The sequence below is a fragment of the Apodemus sylvaticus genome, chromosome 22, assembly GCF_947179515.1.
Source record: "Apodemus sylvaticus chromosome 22, mApoSyl1.1, whole genome shotgun sequence".
In the NCBI taxonomy this organism is placed as follows: domain Eukaryota; kingdom Metazoa; phylum Chordata; class Mammalia; order Rodentia; family Muridae; genus Apodemus; species Apodemus sylvaticus.
In genome coordinates, this window is record NC_067493.1 from 2,244,378 (window position 1) to 2,265,451 (window position 21,074).

Genomic DNA, 21,074 nt, shown 5'->3' on the forward strand with positions numbered 1-21,074 from the left:
GTCAGAACATTAATTCAGGAGTGGGGAATAAAATATTTTTATTCCCCTTTTCTAAGTTTCAATGATACCACATTTTAAACGTATCATAGTTTATCAAAGGTTTAAAAGTAAAATTATTGTTTTTCCTTAAAGAAAATTGACCAAGCATTTCTTTAAAAAAGATTTATTTATTTATTTATTTATTTCATATATGGGAGCATACAGAAGAAGAGGGCAGAGGATCCCATGACACATCTTAGTGATCCACCTTCTGGTTGCTGGGAATTGAACTCAGAACCTCTGGAAGAGCAGCCAGTGCTTGTAAATGCTGAGCCTTCTCTCCAGCCCTGAAATACATTCTATACATCAAAAATAATTTACTCAGTATGTCTTTAGATAAGTTCACATTACTAACTAGTTATTCCTTCTACAAGTTATACAAATACTGGCCACCCATATCCTCTCATTTCATAGAGTTTTAATAGATTTTAAAAAGGCCTGCTGTGATTATATTAATTCAAAGGAGTTGACGGTATGAAAATGGTTGTTGTTTAATTTAGACAATAAGTCACACGCCCTGTGCTGATCTTTCTATCTTAGTATATTTATTGGTATGTAATGAGGCCTTTTGAGATATAAATATTGTTTGAATTATTAAAGTGTTTATGTCTATATAAACATTTGCACATGTATATTTCATTTTCAAGGCACACAAGTATCTTTCTTACTTTGAGTGAAGACAATGTCCAATATGAATATTAAATCCAGATCTAGGAAAACAAAAATCTTTACAACTAATTTAGAACCCTAAGGGAGAGTGACATTATGATATACTAGAATTGGGATAGGGTTGATAGAGATATCACTGTGACCAGATCTGTATGTTTACATATATAATGTCCTTAAAAGTAGACATTACAATTTAAATATATATCCTCATTTTACCTATTCCAAATACAGATTCAGATACATAATATCATTTCATATTTATTTTACCTGTGGACATTTATTGATTAAATATATAATAAATATATTAAATTGATTAAATAATATTATTGATTAAATAAAAATTTAATATTGTTTAAATTAAATTTTGTCTATTCATATTATTTTTTAAGTTTTATTTATTAAGAATAAAATTAACTTAGTCAAAGTTAACCAGTTTACTTTACTTGCAATCTATTTGGTATTAAAAAACTGTAAAGAATAAACAATGATTCCATGTGCATATTCTATACATAAGTAATAATAGGCACATTTCATTAAGCCATAAATTTATGTTTATTGCTTGTCTGAGACTCTTTTTCCATAATTTTGATTGATTATTTTGTGAAAACTTCACATACAGATCTTCAGTGAGCATATTTTTAGTTTGGACAGAAAATAAACCATACATATCTAGAGCAGAATAGGATTGAAGAGAATTTTATCTCAGAGGAAAATTAGCTGACAAAAAAATTAACTAACAGTAAGACCCAGCATACTGTTGCACAATTATTCTTTGCTGGCAACAATCTGTCTGGCTCTTGGCAACTTGTCCCTTGATTATCTGTTTGATTTTGTGAATATAAAGGTCATCACTTCCTTTGTTAGTATGCCAGTTTTGAACTAGTATGGATAAACTTTTAGGTTCTTTAGAGAAACAATTGAATGAATAAGGTAGAAGATATCAGAATAAGAACAAAACAAAACATTAAGATATAAAACAAATAACTTAGAGGTCTGATATTTTGTGTAATAGGGATCCTATTGATTCAGTAAGTCCACCAAATATAATGATGGAGATCATTTTGTCTTGTACCATTTGGTTATATTTACTAAACTGTGGTGAAGAAATATGGCCCATGCAATATTTATGATGTCATTACCAAAGAGGTGCACCGAGTCCCATGATTTTGTCCATCTTATGAAACTGAGAACAAAAAAAAGTTCTATTGTTTTCTTTTGTATGTAAACTGGGACCCATAATAATGTAAAGTTATTTCCCTTCTGGGGGAAATATTTTGATCTTATGAAAAAGAGGTCTAGGAAGGCAAATGAGCAAAAAGATAGAAACTGAGTTCACAGAGCACAACATGCAAATCTTTGACCTAATCCTGAGACTGACCCTAACCCTAACCCTGACATTTCTTCTTTAGGTAGTAGGGATACTATTGATTCAGGGGATCATCAAGAATAAAGGTGCCCACATTAACTCTACTCCTGAGCCTAACCCTGGGACTTATCCTAAATCTCTAATCCTATCTTAACTCCTTAATTTCCTAAGCATCCTAAACCTAACAACCCTTATCCTGATACTAACCATAATCCTCTAATCCCCTAACCCTATCTCTAATCCTGCTGATTCAGGGGGATGTTTCTTAATTATACATTTTCAACTGAGAATCCCTTTCTTAATCTTGATCTTTTGAGATGTTCTGATCCACCTTTGACCTAGGCTATATGTGCTTTTTGCAACGTACCTATAGAAGTGTCATGAAAAGGTCATTCTTTTGTTTTGGTACTTGTACTATTTTATTTTATAAAACAGAGATGATTTATTTGTTTTTTTAAACTAGCATTAGGCAGTACTTATTGCTTAATTATTTTGGTATATAAAGACCAGTTGTAATATCCTGCAACATGAAATCAAAAAGTCCTGATTTTTCTAATTTTTGTTGGCTGTCAGCTTTTATTGATACATTCTATTAACTATCCTTTCTATATACATAGAAAGATTCATTATCTGTATGATTTGGGATAGGCTTATCAAGAAAATCTATACTAATCCAATTGTGCTTTTTCTCTACTTTGCCACTGATGAAAATGTTTTGACTAATAATAATGCTCAACAGTGTTATGTTTCTGGCTTTTCTCCTGGTGTTGTTTTATATCTTTCATCTTGGTTTGTTTCTGTTTGTTGATTTTTTTTTTGGACAGGGTTTTCTCTGTATAGCACTGGCTCTTCTGGAAATCATTCTGTATATCAGGCTAGACTCAAACTTAGAAATCCATCTGCGTCTGGCTCCCCAGGACTGGGATTACAGGCATGCACCACGGCTAAAGTATTTGTTAGCAAAAATCCATCTTGAATGTTAATAGCCTAGGTCATGCATTGGGTCATCCATTCCTGGGTCACATATGTACCTCCAAATCACCTTGTGTAATAGTCTATGAGAGCTATTTATCTTCATTATGTGAAGAAGAGAAGTGCTTTGAGAAAATCTCAGGCAAGTTCAGAAGTCAGGGTCATGGTTCTTAGAGGGAAAGAACAGACTAGACAGAGCTAGAATGATGCGTCCTCCCCCAGGACTGGGTGGGGTGAGATTCATCTTGGAATCTGCTTTGAATTGCTAATGGGGTGCAAACCACACCTGTTATGTGAAAAAGGTCTGACCCTAGACAGGAAGCACACTTTAATGTGAGGAGGGCTAAGACTCACTGGCCAATTAAGGGATCCAGGCAAACCTGCCAGTCAGACAAAGAGGCGGGATCTTCCGGGTGTTTTTCTATGTGTTAATTGGGGCTGCTCAGCTTGAATGGTTCTCTGTGTCCTACTCTGAAATCTGCTGTTGGGTGCTGTGAGGGGACCTCAGGGAAACTCTGAAATCCAGACATGGTGAGCACAGGATAACTGCCCACAATGGGGAGGAACATGCAGCTGAGCTGTGGGACCAGGGGTGGTGGGTCCTCTATGGGGTTGGATCAGAAGCATCAGCCAGATGTGACTTCCTTTGAGGTTTCTAGTGGTGCTTCTTACATGCTAGTCTTGACCTCTGAATAACTTCATTACCATGGCAGATTGTAAATCTGTCCAAAATATCTGAACCAGTTGCTTTCTTATAGAAGCATGGATGGTTTCTGTGAATCTGTAGCACCTGTGTCCAAGCCATCTTGCTTTTTATAATATACATTAAGAAGGTAGGGTTAAGCCAGGTGGTGGTGGCACACGCCTATAATCCCAGCACTTGGGAGGCAGAAGCAGGTGCATTTATGAATTAGAGGCCAAGCTCGACTACAAGTGTGAGTTCCAGGACAGCCAGGGCTACACAGAGAAACTCTGTCTCAAAAAAAAAAAAAAAAAAAAGGTAGGGTTAGGCCTGGAGAGATGGCTCAGAGGTTAAGAAAGCTATCAATTTGATTAGAATTTTTTTACATGTTTTGTCAATCAGTTTTGATGTATTATCTATGTTTACACTTTCATGTGTATTGTTTTACATCAAATTCTTCAATTTTAATACACATATTTATATATTTCTTCAAATTCAGTGAAAATGTCACATTGGCATCACTGTCAGTCACTCAGAGACTGCTGGCCCTGCCCCTGACATCACGACAACCCCGCCCCTCGCCCATCTATCTCAGCCCCTGGCGGGAGCCATGTTGAATTCCCTGCCTGTCACCCAGCAACCACTGGCCGCGCCCCCTGACGTCCCCCAAGCCTCGCCCCCGACCCATGACCGTGCACCTCAGCCCCTGGCGGGCGCCATGTTGGCATCCCTGTCCATCACCCGGCAACCGCTGGCACCACCTCTGACGTCACCACAGTGCCCGCCCTGCTTCCAGCCTCCTGGAATGTTGTCATTTCCTCTCTTTAATTTTTATGAATGAAAGTGGGCTGGGAGTTTGAATGTGCGCATTGGTCAGAGGTCTGGCAGAGGCGGTAAGGAGGTGAGCGCGGGCACTTAGCAACTGCTGCGATTGCTGAGCTTCCCGGGCTCTGAGCAGCCGGACCTGGAATTGTGGAATGGGACCGCATTCGTGTGCGCATCCGGATGAAGATAGTGCTCCATGCTGTGGGTGTCTGTGAGCTCTCCAGTCACACCGCGCTATCCTCCTGTCATCTCCACAGAAGCAGTCTGTAAATTTGGAGAGGCCAGGCAAGGCGCGAGCTTCCCGCTCTGTAAAGTTTACAGTGGGGCGGAGTCCAAACTCTCTCTGTGCTCCAGGTGTGGACAGTGTACGGGCAAGACGCGGGCTTCCCGCTCTGGAAAGTTTACAGCGGGGCAGAGTGCAAACCCTCTCTGTGCTCCTCCAGGCAGGGACAGTGGACAGGCAAGGCGCAGGCTTCCCGCTCTGCTCTGGAAAGTTTGCAGTGGGGCGGAGTGCAAACCCTCTCCGTGCTCTGGGCAGGAACAGTGGGCGGGAAAGACGCAGGCTTCCGGCTCTGGAAAGTTGGCAGCGGGGCGGAGTGCAAACTCTCTCTGTGCTCCTCCAGGTGGGGACAGTGGACTGGCAAGACGCAGGCTTCCTGCTCTGGAAAGTTTGCAGCAGGGCAGAGTGCAAACTCTCTCTGTGCTCCTCCAGGCGGGGACAGTGGCCTCCTAGCACGACCCTCTTGTGGGAACAGAAGCCAAGCCTGGCCGCCCTGGATCGCTGGGCTGTGCGCCTGGCCCTGGCTTCTGTGTGTGACCTGGTGAGACAGGTAGGGAATTCACAGGCCAATAAACTGCATCCTGATCCTTAATGACACAGGCTGGGCTGTGACATGACAAAGACCTGGTAGAGTTTACAGAGGTCTGGGCTGGCACTTTCCCAAGGAACATTAATGATCAGGTTGGAGCTGGCTGGGGTGAAGGGCTGTAGGTTGGGTGGAGCTAGGTCCCATGGAAACTTTTTTTTTTTTTTTTTTTTAGTTTTGTTAATTATTTCTGTAGTAGTATTTTTTTTTATTGCTTTACTTTAGTTGCTTAGTGTTTCAATTATTGTGCAGTAAAGGGACTTTTCCCCAATCTCTTTGGTATTTTGCATGCTTTTACATTAACTCTGGCTATATATTTATAATAACTCTGGCTATTCTTACACAGGCACCTTCTTTAGTTTAGGAAATTTTCATTTAGGATTTTTTTGGAAATGTTTTCTAGACATTTATGCTGATTGATCTTCACTCTCGCCCTCACCTTCTCCTTCTGAGGTGTTCCCTGTGGGTGTGCAGCTTGAATGCTTCTCTGTGTCCTGCTCTGAACTCTGCTGTTGTGTGCTGTGAGGGGAACTCAGGGAAACGCTGAAATCAAGACATGGTGAGTACACAAAACCTGCCCACAATGGGGAGGAAAATGAGGCTGAGCAGTGTGCACTGGGGTGGTGGGTCGTCTATGGGGTTGGATCAGAACCATCAGCCAGATGTGACTTCCTGTGAGGTTTCTAGTGGTGCTACTTACTTCATAGTTCAGGCCATGATCTCTGAATTATTTCAGAATTATGGCTGATTGTAATTTTGTCCAAAACATCTGGACCAGTTGCTTTTTTGTAGCAGCATGGGTGGTTTCTGTGACTATGCATGACCTGTGTCCAAACCTTTTTGTCTTTTATAATATACATTAAGAAGGCAGGAATAGGCCTGGAGAGATGTCTCAGAGGTTAACAGCTCTGGCTGTTCCAACACAGGTCAGGAGTTCAATTCTTAGCAACAACATGGTGGCTCATAACCATAGGAAATGGAATCTTTTGCCCTCTTCTGCTCTGCAGGAATACATGCAGAGAGAATATTGTATAAGTAATGAATTAATTCCTTAAAAATAAGACAATAGTTATGAATCTAATAATTCTGATATGTTTATTGTTTTGATTATTACATGGCAAAGGGACTTTTTCTCACTCTGTTTGGTATTTTTGATGCTTCTTTTACGTTACCAGGCACCTTCTTTAGTTTAAGAAAGTTTTCATTTATGATTTTATTGGAAATGTTTTCGAGACCTTTATCATCATCAATTTCTTCTTCTTCTTCTTCTTCTTCTTCTTCTTCTTCTTCTTCTTCTTCTTCTTCTTCTTCTTCTTCTTCTTCTTCTTCTTCTTCTTCCTCTTGATTCTGCTGCTTCTGTTTCTTCTTCTCCTCCTCCTTCTCCTCCTTCTCCTCCTCCTCTTCCTCCTTCTTCTCCTTCCCCTCCTCTTTCTCCTCCACCTCCTCCTTCCTTTTTCCAATCCTTTGTGTTTTTGCCTTCTCATAAGTTGCAGAACTCTTTGTGGGTTAGTACCAGGAAAGTTTATAATACAGATTTTTTGACCACTGTATCTAATTTTTTCTTTTTTAATTAGATATATTCTTTATTTACATTTCAAACATTGTCTGCTGTCCTTGATCCCCCCTCTCCTGAAAATCCATTAAGCCATCTCCCTTCCCCGATCAACCCTCCCCCGCCCTCTGTCCTGGTAATCCTCTACAGTGTGATATCAAATCTTTCCAGGGCCAAGTGCCTCTCCTCCATTTGGTGTCTCTAACAAGACCATCCTCTGCTGCCTATGCGTCTGGAGCCATAAGTAATTCCATGTGTAATCATTGGTTGATGATTTTGTCCCTGGGAGCTCTGGGAGTACTGGGAAAATCATTGCTGTTCCTTCTGTGGCACTGCAAAGCCCTTCAGCTCCTTGGATACTTTCTCTAACTCCCCATTGCAGACAAGTGATATCTCACAATTATTAACAGGAGCTATACAAAATAGTCCGTCCAACTCTAGTGCTTTAATTATTATTATAAATACCAAGTCTTTTGTGTCTTTTACTTGGAATCCTTATCATTCAATTGTGGCAAAATAAATAAATAAATAATAATATTTACCACAAAAAGGTGGCTTTAATTATTGTTTCTGTCCAATGATTGGGATGAAAAATAAGATTGCCAATGATACTCAGTAGTCCTGGCTCTTTTTCTTTCTGTAAAATATGCTTTCAGAAAGCTTTTTAAGAAGATAAAATGATGACCTTGAACTCCAACTATATAGCATCAGAGTAGAAGACATAGACGTCTCTCTATATAAATACTTCTTTTTTAAGACTGTTAAATGTTAACACGAAAAGTTAAAATAGTTTTAACAAATAAATCCACAATTTATTGTCAGAATATTAATTCAGGAGTGGGGAGTAAAATATTTTTATTCCCCATTTCCTTTTTTTTTTTTTTTTAATTTGGTTTTTTCGAGACAGGGTTTATCTGTATAGCCCTGGCTGTACTGGAACTCACACTGTAGACCAGGCTTGCCTTGAACTCAGAAATCCACCTGCCTCTGGCTCCCAGAGTGCTGGAATTACAGGCATGCGCCACCACTGCCCAGCCTTATTCCCTATTTCTAAGATTCAATGATACCACGTTTTAAAATTATCATAATTTATCAAAGGATAAAAGGTAAAATTATTGTTTTTCCCTAAAGAAAATTGACAAGGCATTTCTTTAAAAAAAAGATTTATTTATTTATTTCATGCATAATATCCCTGTCTTCAGACACAGAAGAAGAGGGCATATGATCCTGTGACATATGGTAGTGATCCACCTTGTGGTTGTTGGGAATTGAACTCAGAACCTTTCGAAGAGCAGTCAGTGCTCTTAAATGCTGAGCCTTCTCTCCAGCCCTGAAGTACATTCTATACATCAAAAACACGTTACTCAGAATATCTTTAGACAAATTCACATGTCCTAATTAGTTATTCCCCCTACAAATTATAGAAATATTGGCCGCCCATGTCCTCTCATTTCACAGAGTTTTAATAACATTTAAAAAGGACATCTGTGATTATATTAATTCAATGGAGTTGAAGATATGAAAATGGTTGTTGTTTAATTTAGACAATAAGTCAGAAGCCCTGGGCTGATCTTTCTATCTTAGTATATTTATTGGTTTTTAATGAGGCATTTTGGGAAATAAATATTGTTTAAATTATTAAAGTGTTTTTGTCTATATAAATATTTGCACATGTATATTTCATTTTCAAAAGCACTCATGTATCATTCTTACATTGCGTGAAGACAATGCCCAATATGAAGAATAAATCCTGGTCTAGGAAAACAAAAATATTTAAAACTAATTTAGAACCCTAAGGGATAGTAACCATGTTGTGTACTAGAATTGGGATAGGGTTCATAGAGATACCACTGTGACCAGATCTGTATGTTTACATATATCAGGTACTTAAAAGTAGACATTACAATTTAAATATATATCCTCATGTTACCCATTACAAATAAAGATTCAGAGACATAATGTCATTTCATATTTATTTTACCTGTGGGGATTTATTGGTTAAATATACATTTGTCTATTCATATTAATTTTTAAGTTTTATTTATTCTGAATAAAAATAACTTAGTCTAAGTTAACCAGTTTACTTTACTTGTAATCTATTTGGTATTAAGAAAAAGATGTGAAGAATAAACCATGATCCCATGTGGATATTCTATCCATAAGTAATAACAGACAAATTTCATTAAGCCACAAATTTGTTTATTGCTTGTCCAAGATTTTTTTCCATAATTTTTATTGATTATTTTGTGAAAACTTTACAAAAAATCTTTAGTAAGCATATTTTTAATTTGGACAGAAAGTAAACCATACATATCTAGAGCAGAAGAGTACTGAAGGCCATTTTATCACTGAGGGGATTTAGCTGCATAAATAACTGACACTGAGACCCAACACAGGGTAGCACAGATATTCTTTGCTGGCAGCCGTCGGTCTTGCCCTTGGCAACTTGTCCCTTGATTATCTGTTTGATTTTGTGAATATCAGAGTCATCACTTCCTTTTTCAGTATGCTAGTTTGGAAGTGGTATGGATAAACTTTTAGGTTCTTTAGAGAAACCATCGAGTGAATAAGGTAGAAGCTAGCAGAGTAAGAACAGAACAAAACATTAAACTTATAGTCGTATATAAAATGAATAGCTGATAGTTGTGGTATTTTGTGCATTTGGGTTCCTATTGACTCAGGGAGACCAGCAAGAGTAATGACGGAGACCATTTTGTCTTGTACAATTTGGTTATATTTACTAAAGATGTTGTGAAGACAAATGGCCCATGCAATACTTATGATATTAGCAAAGAGGGGCACCAAGTCCCATGATTTTATCCATGTTATGAGGATCCCCAGATGAAACTTAGAAAAACTAAAGGAGTAGTGGTTTTCTGTTGTCTGTGAACAGGACCTCATAATAATGTAAAGATATTTCCCATCTGAGAATTATAGGTTCTTGGATAACTCACATTCCACTTTCACTGGGACAGGAAAGATTTTGATATTATAAAAAATGAGGACTAGGAAGGCAGATGAGCAAAAAGATAGAAACTGAGCTCACATACAACAAGAAACAAATCCTTTGACTTGATCCTGAGACTGACCACAACCCTAACATTTCTTCGTTGTGTAACAGGGATACGATTGACTCAGTGGGACCATCAAGAATAATGGTGGCCACCTTAACCCTAACCCTGAGGCTAACCCAGGAAATTTTCCTAAATCTCTAATCCTATCTTAACTCCTTAATTTCCTAAGCATCCTAACACAAACAACCCTTGTCCTGATCCTTACCATAACCCCCTAATCCCCTAATCCTAACTCTAACCCTGCTTACTCTGGGGGATGTTTCTTAATTATACATTTGAAGTGAGAAACCCTTTCTTAATCTTGATCTTTTGAGATGTTCTTATCCACTTTTGATCTAGGCTATATGTGTTTTTTGCAACCTACCTATAGAAGTGTCATGAAAAAGCAGTTCTTTTGTTTTGGTACTTGTACTATTTTATCTTATAAAGCAAAGGTGATTTGTTTGTTTTTTTTTAAACTGGCATTAGAAAGTATTTATTTCTTAAATATGCTGGTATACACTGAAGATCAGCTGTAATATCCTTCAACATGAAATCCACCAGTCCTTGATTTTTCTAACTCCCCTTGGCTGACAGCCTTTATCAAGACATTCTGTTAACTACCCTTTCTCTATACATAGAAAGATTCGTTTTTCTCTATGATTTGAGATAGGCTTATCTAGAAAATCTGTACTAATCCAACTGTATTTTGTTTTGTAATTTGTAACTGTTGAAAATGTGCTGACTAGTAATACTGCTCAAGAGTGTTTCCATTATGTTTCCCTTATGTTTTGCTTTTCTTATGGGGTTGTTTGAGAAGGGAGCTTCAGTTTCCCTGAGCCCAGGATATAGACAAAACAAAACAAAACAAAACAAACAAAAAAACCCCACTTGGTTTGTTTTTGTTATTTTTTTCTTTCTTTTTTTTTGGAGACAAGTGTTTCTCTGTATAGCAGAGGCTGACCTGGACCTCACTCTGTAGACCAGGCTGGTGTTACATTGGGTCATCAATTCCTGGGTCAGATTGATACATCCAATGAACCTTCAGTAATGGTCTAGGCAAACTTTTCATCATTATTATGGAAAGAAGACAAGTGCTTTGAGGAAAGCTCAGGCACAGGTACTGGTAAATGCAGGGTCCTGGCTTCAGAGGGCGAGAAGCAGGAAGCTGACCAGCCTAAGCTGGAATGTTGTTCCTCCCTCAGAGCTGTGTGTTGTGTGATGCCTCTTGATATCTTATTTCAAATGTTAATGGAATGCAAACCACTCCTGAGATCTTGAGTAGGTGTGGTCGAGGATAGGAAGCACACTTTAACCTGAGGAAGGCTAAGACTCACTGGCCAATCAAAGGACGCCAGGCAAACCTGCCAGGCAGAAAAAGAGGTGAGATATTCAGGGTTCCTTTTGGTGTGTTCCCTGTGGCTATGCAGTTTGAATGATTCTCTGTGTCCTGCTCTGAGCTCTGCTGTTGTTTGCTGTGAGGGGGACCTCAGGTAAACGCTGAAATCAAGACATGGTGAGCACAAGATATCTGCCCACAATGGGAAGGAACATGAGGCTGAGCTGTATGCACTGGGTTGGTGGGTCCTGTATGGGGTTGGATCAGAAACATCAGCCAGATGTGACCACCTGTGAGGTTTGTAGTGGTGCTTCTAACCTGCTATTTCAGGCAATGACCTCTTAATAACTTCAATATCACGGCTGATTGTAATTCTGTCCAAAACATCTGGACCAGTTGCTTTCATGTAGAAGCTTGGGTGGGTTCTGTGACTATGCAGCAACTGTGTCCAAAGCTTTTTGTCTTTTACAATATACATTAAGAAGGCAGGATTAGGCCTGGAGAGATGGCTCAGAGGTTAAGAGCTCTGGCTATTCTTAAACCGGCCATGAGTTCAATTCTTAGCAGCCACATGGTCTCTCATGACCATATGCAATGGGACCTGGTGCACTCTTCTGGCCTGCAGTAATACATGCAGGGAGAACATTGCATAAGGAATGAATTTATTCCTTTAAAAAAGATCACAGATATGAATCTAATATTTCTGATTTCAAACATCACTAGTTTTTCTTTTGCATGGTTTGTTAATTTTTTTCTGCTGTAATTTTTTTTCTTTCTTTAACTAATATGTTTATTGTTTTGATTATGATGTGGCAAACGTTTCTTTCCCAATCTGGTATTGCTGATGCTTCTTGTACATTATTAGACACCTTCCTTTAGTCAATGAAAGCTTTCATTTTTGGATTTCTTGGAAATATTTTCTTTATGCTGATTTTCCTCTCCTCCTCCTCCTCCTCCTCCTCCTCCTCCTCCTCCTCCTCCTCCTCCTCCTCCTCCTCCTCCTCCTCCTCCTCCTCCTCCTCCTCCTCCTCCTCCTCCTCCTCCTTCTTCTTCTTCTTCTTCTTCTTCTTCTTCTTCTTCTTCTTCTTCTTCTTCTCCTTCTCCTCCTCCTCCTTCTCCTCCTCCTCATCCTCCTCCTCCTCTTCCTCCTCCTCCTCCTCCTCTTCCCCCTCCTCTTCCTCCTCCTCCTCTTCCTCCTCTTTCTCTAACATATATTGAGAAAGTAAAACACACAAGAGCTCTGATACAAAAGAGTTTCGTTGTGAAAAAGGTTTGGAGTGAGAGTCGGAGGATGGTGACTTATTTTCATGGCTGGTATTACATATCTTTCTATGCTGGTCCTAGGTATTTGCATTTTTGGTGATTATTGGTCTAGGTACTAGTTTCTCAATTTGTCTTGTTTTTGTGGGAGTGTTATTCCTGTGTTACAGTTTTCTTTGTAGATTTTTAGAGTGTTGGCTGAGTGCTGGCTCTTTTACTGACCTGTTATGTTCAAGAAAGATTGCTGGTTAATGTTGGAAACTAGGAGAGGAGGTGGGCTGGGTAAGAAAATCCTAGCAATCCATAAGGAAACATAATCAGGAGAGAGGTGAAGATGATAACATTTCAACCTTTCAGAGCTACAGTCATCTGAAGGATGGCTGGTGGCTCAGTCTCTGAGAGTTTCCTAGTGCCCAGATTGGTTGACACTGAGGGACTTCTTATGGGTTTCTTTTTCTTTGGAGACCCTCATTTCTTTCCCCAACACTTCCAAAGATCCCCTGTGTTCTGTGCAATGCTAGGCTGTGGGCTCTGCATCTGTTTCAGTCAGGTGCTGGATGGAGACTCTCTGAGAACAATTATGCTAAGCTACTCTCAGGAAGTATAACAAAGTATATCCTCAGTATAGTCAGGAATTGGTGATTGCCCATGCGTTGGTTCTCAATTTGAGCAGGGTATAGTTTGGTGAGTCCCTCATTCTCTGCCCCATATTTTTGCCTGTATTTCTTGTAGACAAGATAAATTTTGGTTGGAAAGGTTTTTGGTTTGGTTGGCATAGTTAACTTTCCACTGGGAGTTCTGCCTGTCTTTAGGGTGTGGCCCTCTTCAGTGTCCAAATCTCACTCCTATGTATTTCAGCTATTATATCCCTCATAGACTGCATGTTGCCTTCCCTTTCACGGTCTGTAGCATATCCTAAAGATGCCTAAGCTCTTAGATCCCTGTCAGCTGGAGATTTCAATTGATTTTCCTTGTCCTATGGCCCTTCCTTTTCTCTCACCACAGCTGTTCCTTACCTCCCCTTCCCTTTTCTTAACTACTGGTCCTTCCAGTTCTCTCTCTCTTTCATCTGCCCCCTTTGACCGTTTTATTTCCACTTCAGAGTGTGATTCAACCATGCTCATTTTAGCCTTCTTTCTTTTTAAAAATATATTTATTTTTTACATATAAGTACCCTGTATTTGTTTTCAAACACACCAGAAGAGGGCATCAGATCTCATTACTGGTGGTTGTGAGTCACCATGTCAGTGCTGGGATATGAACTCAGGACCTTCACAAGAGCTCTTACCAGGTGAGCCATCTATTCAGCCCCTTAGGCTTCCTTCTTGTTTAGCTTCTTCAGAACAAAGAAATGTCATGCAGATATCCTGTACTTTATGGTTATTATTCATTAGTCCGTGAGTACATACATCCATGTCCTTTTGGGTCTGGGATACTTCACTTAGGATAATAATACCTAGTTGTATCCATTTGCCTGCAAGATTCATAATGTTCTTGTTTTTACTAGCTGAATAGAATTCCGTTTTGTATATGAGCCACATAGTCTTTATCGAAATTTTGGTTGAGGGACATCTTGATTTTTTTCAGTTTCTAGCTGTTATAAGTGGACCAGGTGAGCCAGAGTCCATCACCTTAGAAGCCAAACTTAAGAGGATCTTTCGTATGGTGTGGCTTCTGAAAACTGAGAGATGATAAATTTGCGATCCTGGATTCTTCCAGTATGGTTTCAATTTGGCCCGATTCCAGCCATCCTTTGGCAGAGTCAGAGCCATAGGGAAGACTGCATGAGAGTTCATTGCACTCAAATTATGAAGATGATTCTTGAATTTCATTTTGCGACTATAGTTTGTTGAGGTAACTAAAGCATTGATAAATAAGCCATGGAGATATGTATACAAGGAGAGGAAGTACCCAAGCTGTTACAAGAGGTGACCTTCAAGATTTTGCTTTGTGTGTCAGAAGAGACTTTAGATGTTTGAACAGTGTAGGAGCTCCAACAGACTCTTAGGATCCCTGAAGAAAGACTGAATGCATTTTCATCACAGGATGAATATTTGCCTATAGTGTCAAGGGTCAGGATGCAGTTGATTGAAACAAAAAGCTTATAGATAGGATGATGTCTTTGGCTGCTTGTCTGTCCTGTCTGGCTTTCTTTGTGAAGCTTGTGGAAGATTTTCTGGTAGGAGCCATTCCAGATACCTTCAAGGATAGTGTTTATAGAATGAAAATGTTATTTTTTCTCCCTTTTTTTTTTTTGCTTTTCCAATAATTTATATATTCATTGTCACCCTTATCAATATCCCCATTATATGTCCCTTGCTATGGCAGAGTCCCTCCCCCAGTCTCCTCTGTTTTTCTTTGAGAGGTTGTGGGGCCCCCAGGTATCCCCAAAATTGGTGCATCAATTCTATTGTGAGTTAAGTGCATCCTCTCTCAGTGAGGCCAGACATGGCAGCCCAGTTAAAGAAACAGATTGGAAAGATATCCCCCCCAAAGCTATAGGGAAAGCCCTGGCTACAGTTGTTATTAGATGACCATCTGAGCCTCTTCGCTGCACATCTGCAATATACGTGCCAGGGGCCTTAGTCCATCCTGTGTATGCTATTTGGTTTGTGGCTTAGTCTCTGAGTGTCCCCAAGGGTGCTTGTTACCTGAGTCTCTTGGTCTTCCTGTGGAGTTCCTATCCTTCTCAGGGATTGCAATCTTTCCAACAATTCTTCCATAATAGTCCTCAAGGTCCATGCAAGGTTTGACTCTGGATCTGTGCAGCTTTTCAGTCAGCTGGTGGGTGGATCCTCTCAATAGACAATTAATCCAGGCTTCAGTGTGGGAGCATAACAGAGTGTCATTTATAATCTCATGGATTGGTGCTTGTCTATAGGATGGTACTCTCAAGTGGGGCAAATTTTCATTGGCCATGCCCTCAGTCTCTGCTCCAGAATTTACCCAGCACTTCTTTTAGAGGGAAACATTGTGTCCTTGGTGTGTACTGTGTTGTGGTTGAAACTGACCCTTCAACTTTCTTCACATGCTCCCATATATGCACTATAATATCTTTCCTTAAATCATATAAAATACAATATATACATTTGCTATTCAGTGATAATCTATTTTACAAGTCTAGTTGTTTTATATTTTTATATTTGTTTTATTTTTTGCTTTTCTTTTCCAAACCAAATTTTGCTGTGTAGCTTTTTCTGTCCTTAAAGTAGTAGAGAAACCACAAAAAACACATGTCTTATATTTGTAATATAAGCATATTTTTGTGTGGTTTTTCATCCATATCTTTAGTATTGAAATTCGACCAAATGTTATAGATTAAATTTCATATTTCTGCCAGGTGAATACAGATGTTCTGTGAATTTATAATTCTTTGTAGGAACTTTCATAAAGAACTTTGAGTTCAGTATCATTTTTTCCCATGGTTTTTTTTGTAGGGATTGAGTGTCTTAAAATATACATTTTAGTCTCCTAGAACACATTACAAAGGCCATGCCAGTGTCTAGGTAAATGGCATAACCTGGCTGTGCCTCTGTAATTAAAGACATGAGAAAATACACCCAGCTTGCCCATCATGTTTGTAGTTAGTAATTGTTCATACAATTTTTCAGATGTGTGCTCGATATTGTGGATCTGTTTCCTCTCCATCTCCCTCCCAATTCGCATTTCTCTGGCAAAGTTGTATCCTATTTAAATAGTTCAAAAGTGACAGAGGTGTATCTTATAATTAAAGCTCCTTCTAAAAATGACACAGTAATTATAAATTCTGAGTCAGAAAATAAGCAGAGCAAGCACGAGAATTATGTGACTATATATTTGAGAATGCATATATTTGTTTTCCGGTGATGTTAGTATCATGCTTTGTGTTGTACATTTGTATGGGATATTTAGGATGAAGTGACTTTTGATGATGTGCATGTGAAATTCACTGAGGAAGAGTGGAATTTGCTGGATCCTTCCCAGAAGAGTCTCTACAAAAATGTGATGTTGGAAACCTACCTGAACCTCAAAGCTATTGGTAAGACTGTTATTTTTTTCTGAAGGAAACATATGTTTCTTGGTTATTGATGATCTTCTATTATTTTAATTGTATGAAAACTGAGCTGAGTAATTCTGTTTCACTGAATTTTCAGTGTAACTATCACGGTGCAGTTAAAATTCACAGTAACTTTAATTTTGCCTATTTTCCAATACTATATCATTCATTTTCTATTACTGTGTTTTAGGCTATAATTGCGAAGAGCATCATCTTGAGGAACATTTTCAAAATAATAGAAGTCATGAAAGGTAATTTCCATGTGCAAGCTGTTCCAAATTTGTCTCTGAGGAAAATTTAACATCTTATGGAATCTACAGCAAAAAGTAAAAGTGTAAAATAACAGTCCTTTAAGGGTAGATATGATTATAATATTCTTATAAAACCATGTACCTCAAGATCTGATATGTGATTTGTGTATCCATTTGATAAGTAGCTCCATTAGACCTGTGCTGTGGATCTGCCAATCTGTATAGTCTCATAGTATTTAGAAATTGCACTTTGAATAGTGATAAATTTATATCCAAAACATTCTAATAAGCAAATAATCCATAGAAAATTTGGTGATACTAATATTCTTGTAGTAATATGGTTCAGTTTGGTGAGAGGGCATTTTATGAGAATCAAGAATATTGTTTTGGAGAAACATTAGTCCATATTGCACATGCTATGAGAAACAAAAATTCAAGCAGTGTGAATGCAATGCATAAACCTTTCATTTATCATTCTTTTTATTAGGTATATCATGTGTCACAATAGATAATAATCATGTGAGCATTGGGATATGGAAAGAAGAAGCATAAATTTTTTGTTCTAAAACAAGAAGATATGTACTATTCTGCCTTTGGAAGAAATTAGGAATATGAAAGACATTTGTAATTAGTTGGGTTTTTAGCTTTACAGGGAATATCCCAAAACTCATAGTGTAAAAAAATCTTTATGGGTACTAGGAATTTGGAAATTCTTTTGTGTGTCCTGGTTCCCAGTCACATGTGTTGTAATTCACACTAGAGGAAAAATATGAATACAATCAGTGTTATACAGATCAGAGTTTTTCTAACTTTATTCAGATAGCTAAAATACATCATATAAAAAGAGGGTATTATAAATATGAGCCATGTAATAACCATCACAGGTGTCTTGAAAAACTCATGATGAGGGAGAACAACATGAACATATAAAGGGCTAAAACCTTAAGATCTGATGTTTCTTTACCATTAGACAAATTGTAAACATATTTCATATTGATTACATGATTGATCAGAGTAATGAATGTGGTAAAGATTTCACATGTGCTAATTATCATTGCAGGCATGTAAGAAGATATACTGGAGTGAAACCCTATGAGTGTAATATTTGTGCTAAAGCCTTTACAAGATCTAGTCATCTCAAATATCATAAAAGAACACATACTGGAGAGAATCCTTATGTATGCAATCAATGTGGTAAAGCCTTTGCATATCACAATTATCTCCAAAGACATAAAAGAGCACACATGGGAAAGAAACCTTATGAGTGCAATCAATGTGGTAAATCCTTTGCACGGCACAGTCATCTACAAATTCATAAAAGATCACATACTGGAGAGAAACCTTATGAATGTAATCAATGTGGTAAAGCCTTTGCATGTCACAGTTATCTCCGATATCATAAAAGAACACATACTGGAGAGAAACCATATGAATGTAATCAATGTGGTAAAGCCTTTGCCTATCACAATGATCTCCGATATCATAAAAGAACACATACTGGAGAGAAACCATATGAATGTAATCAATGTGGTAAAGCCTTTGCAAGACCCAGTCATCTCCAAAGACATAAAAGAACACATACTGGAGAGAAACCTTATGAGTGCCATCAATGTGATAAAGCATTTGCACAGCGCAGTACTCTCCAATATCATAAAAGAACACATACTGGAGAGAAACCTTATGAATGTAATCAATGTGGTAAAGCCTTTGCACAGCACAGTCATCTCCAATATCATAAAAGAACACATACTGGAGAGAAACCTTATGCATGTAATCAATGTGGTAAAGCCTTTGCACAGCGCAGTAATCTCCAATATCATAAAAGAACACATACTGGAGAGAAACCTTATGAATGTAAACAATGTGGTAAAGCCTTTACAAGACCCAGTTATCTCCAGTATCATAAAAGAACACACACCGGACAGAAAACTAATTAATGTAATCAATGTGGTAAAGTGTTTTCACTAGGGATAAGTCTCCAAATTCTGTGTGCTGGAGAGAAACATAATGAATATGATCATGAATTAAGTGGGAATTAGGAGGGTATCATAGTAGGATATGATAGACATGGGTGCTTGGGATTATTTCCACTCTGGAAATTTTTTTTTTGATGCTTTTGCAAAGAAGTATCCTGCCCTTGTATGAAGAGTTTCCTTGAGGTTAAGGTAAAGAGGTTTACATTAATTGTATTGACCAAGTAAGAACGGAAATCACCACATAGAATTTGGCCTGAAAGTTTTTAACAAGCATAGACACTAAGAAAGGAAAAAAAAAAAAAGGTTCAAAATACAAGGCATCATCAGGAAGTTGAATGACGTTTAATCTTGTGATCAAGGATATTCAATGGCATTAAAGGAATGGTTACATTAGGTCAAGATTATATTCAGCTAAACATATGGATTTGCAGTTGTATGAAAGTGAACTGTATCATGTTAGGAATTATTATTACCTGGATACTGTTTTGATGTAGACACATGAAGAAACAATTATGTGTCAAATTGCCAAGAGATAGATTTGGATTCTGGGTTCTGAATTTAAAATATAAGCAGAAAGGCTTAGTTCCAGGCATGGTGTTACATGCTTTTTAACCCACCATTCACAAGACAGAGTCATGTAGATCTCTGAGATCAAGGTAGATCTCTAAGCAAGTTCCAGAAAAGTCAAGATTAGGCAGTGATATATTTGAAATATTGAAAGCTTCTGGTAATGGAATAGAAGGAGCTGTGTTCCAGCCCCAGTAAGCAGCAGAACTCTGAGAATTTTATCATGAACTGGTGTTGAATATTGTCAGAGAATTTTACATTACCTCATGAGATGATCAATTCTTGGTTTTTACGCTTTAATCCCATTTTGTTGAACCATCACTGTTTCTAGAATGAAGCCTTACTCATTGTTAATGGTGGATGATTTTTGATGTGCTTTATATTTTATTTTATTTGATTTATCTTTTAAGTATTTTTGAATCTGTGGTTTTAGGTATAATTGGTCTGTAATTCTCTTTTTATCACTCAGTCTTTCCTGACTGGATATATGAGTAATCAGGGGTTCAGAAAATAAATAGACTAATATTTGTTTTGTTTCTATATTGTTGAATACACTGAGTTCTTGTTAAATCCTCTTTGAAAGTCTGGTAGAACTCTACCCTAAAACTCACAGACGTGGGCTCACATTGGGGACATATTTTTAATGAATTCTGTTTTCCTTCATGTTTATGTCAGTTTAAGTTGCTTTTCTCTAGTTTAATTTTGGGATGTGGAATCTATTGAGGAAGTTAGCTATTTCTTTTAGAATTTCCAAGTTGGTGGAATGCACCCTTTTTAAGCTATGTCTTTACTACTCTCTGGATTTCTTCATTACCTGTTAATTAATCCCCCATTTCATTTTAGATTTCATTAATTTGTATTTTCTTTATCTTTTAATAGGGATTTGTTTATCTTGTCTAATAAAAGGATCAAAAGACCAACTCCATGTCTCATTAATTCTTTGAATTGTTCTCTTTCTATTTTATCAATTTCATCCGCCAACTTGAAAATTTCTTGATGTCTCCACCTCGTTTTCCTTGCTCCCTCACTTCTTTCTGTTGTAGCCTTTAAAACATGCTTAAATTGCCTGCATGGGAGTTCTCCAATTTTTTCATGTAGGCATTTTGGGCTGTGAACTTTCTTTTATGTCCATTTTCATTTTCTTTGTGTTCAATGAGATTGTGCATGTTGCATATTCATTTCCAATGAACTCTAGAAAGTCTCTGATTTCTTCCTTTATTTCTGTGTAGACCCATTTTCTCTCAAACATTAGTTTGTAGTCAGTTAGCTGTCCTCCCTCATCTCTTACAACACTGAGACATCAACAGGATTTTGGCCTAGATCATATATTTTGTCTCATCAGAGAGTGTGGGGACTCCTGGGTCTGGTTCAGTCAAGGACATGAGGAACCCAATTTCTAGGGGCCACCCACTGGGCTTTATTGTTGCTCTCTGGGATGGAGTTTATTCCTTACTCATCAGAAGTGTCCTCTCCTTATAAATGGTCCCATGGAAATGAGAGGTAGCAATTGCACACCGGCCATCTGTGTCTTGACCCTGGGGAACCCACAGGAAGCGGACACATCAGAACAGGATGTGACCATTTGAAGAAGAGGAAGTTGCTGTGCTGAAACCGTAAATAG

General features: G+C 38.1%; 1 protein-coding gene across 1 annotated transcript; it reads left to right on the plus strand.

Annotated features, from left to right (window-relative positions):
* The first annotated feature begins 8,279 nt into the window (after nt 1–8,279).
* On the plus strand, nt 8,280–18,959 carry LOC127672668 (zinc finger protein 120-like). The gene is made up of 5 exons (XM_052167968.1): nt 8,280–8,306; nt 16,515–16,641; nt 16,850–16,910; nt 18,139–18,488; nt 18,573–18,959. Exons 1-5 carry the CDS (start codon nt 8,280–8,282, stop codon nt 18,845–18,847), a joined length of 840 nt encoding a protein of 279 aa, XP_052023928.1. The 3' UTR covers nt 18,848–18,959.
* Nucleotides 18,960–21,074: the final 2,115 nt, after the last annotated feature.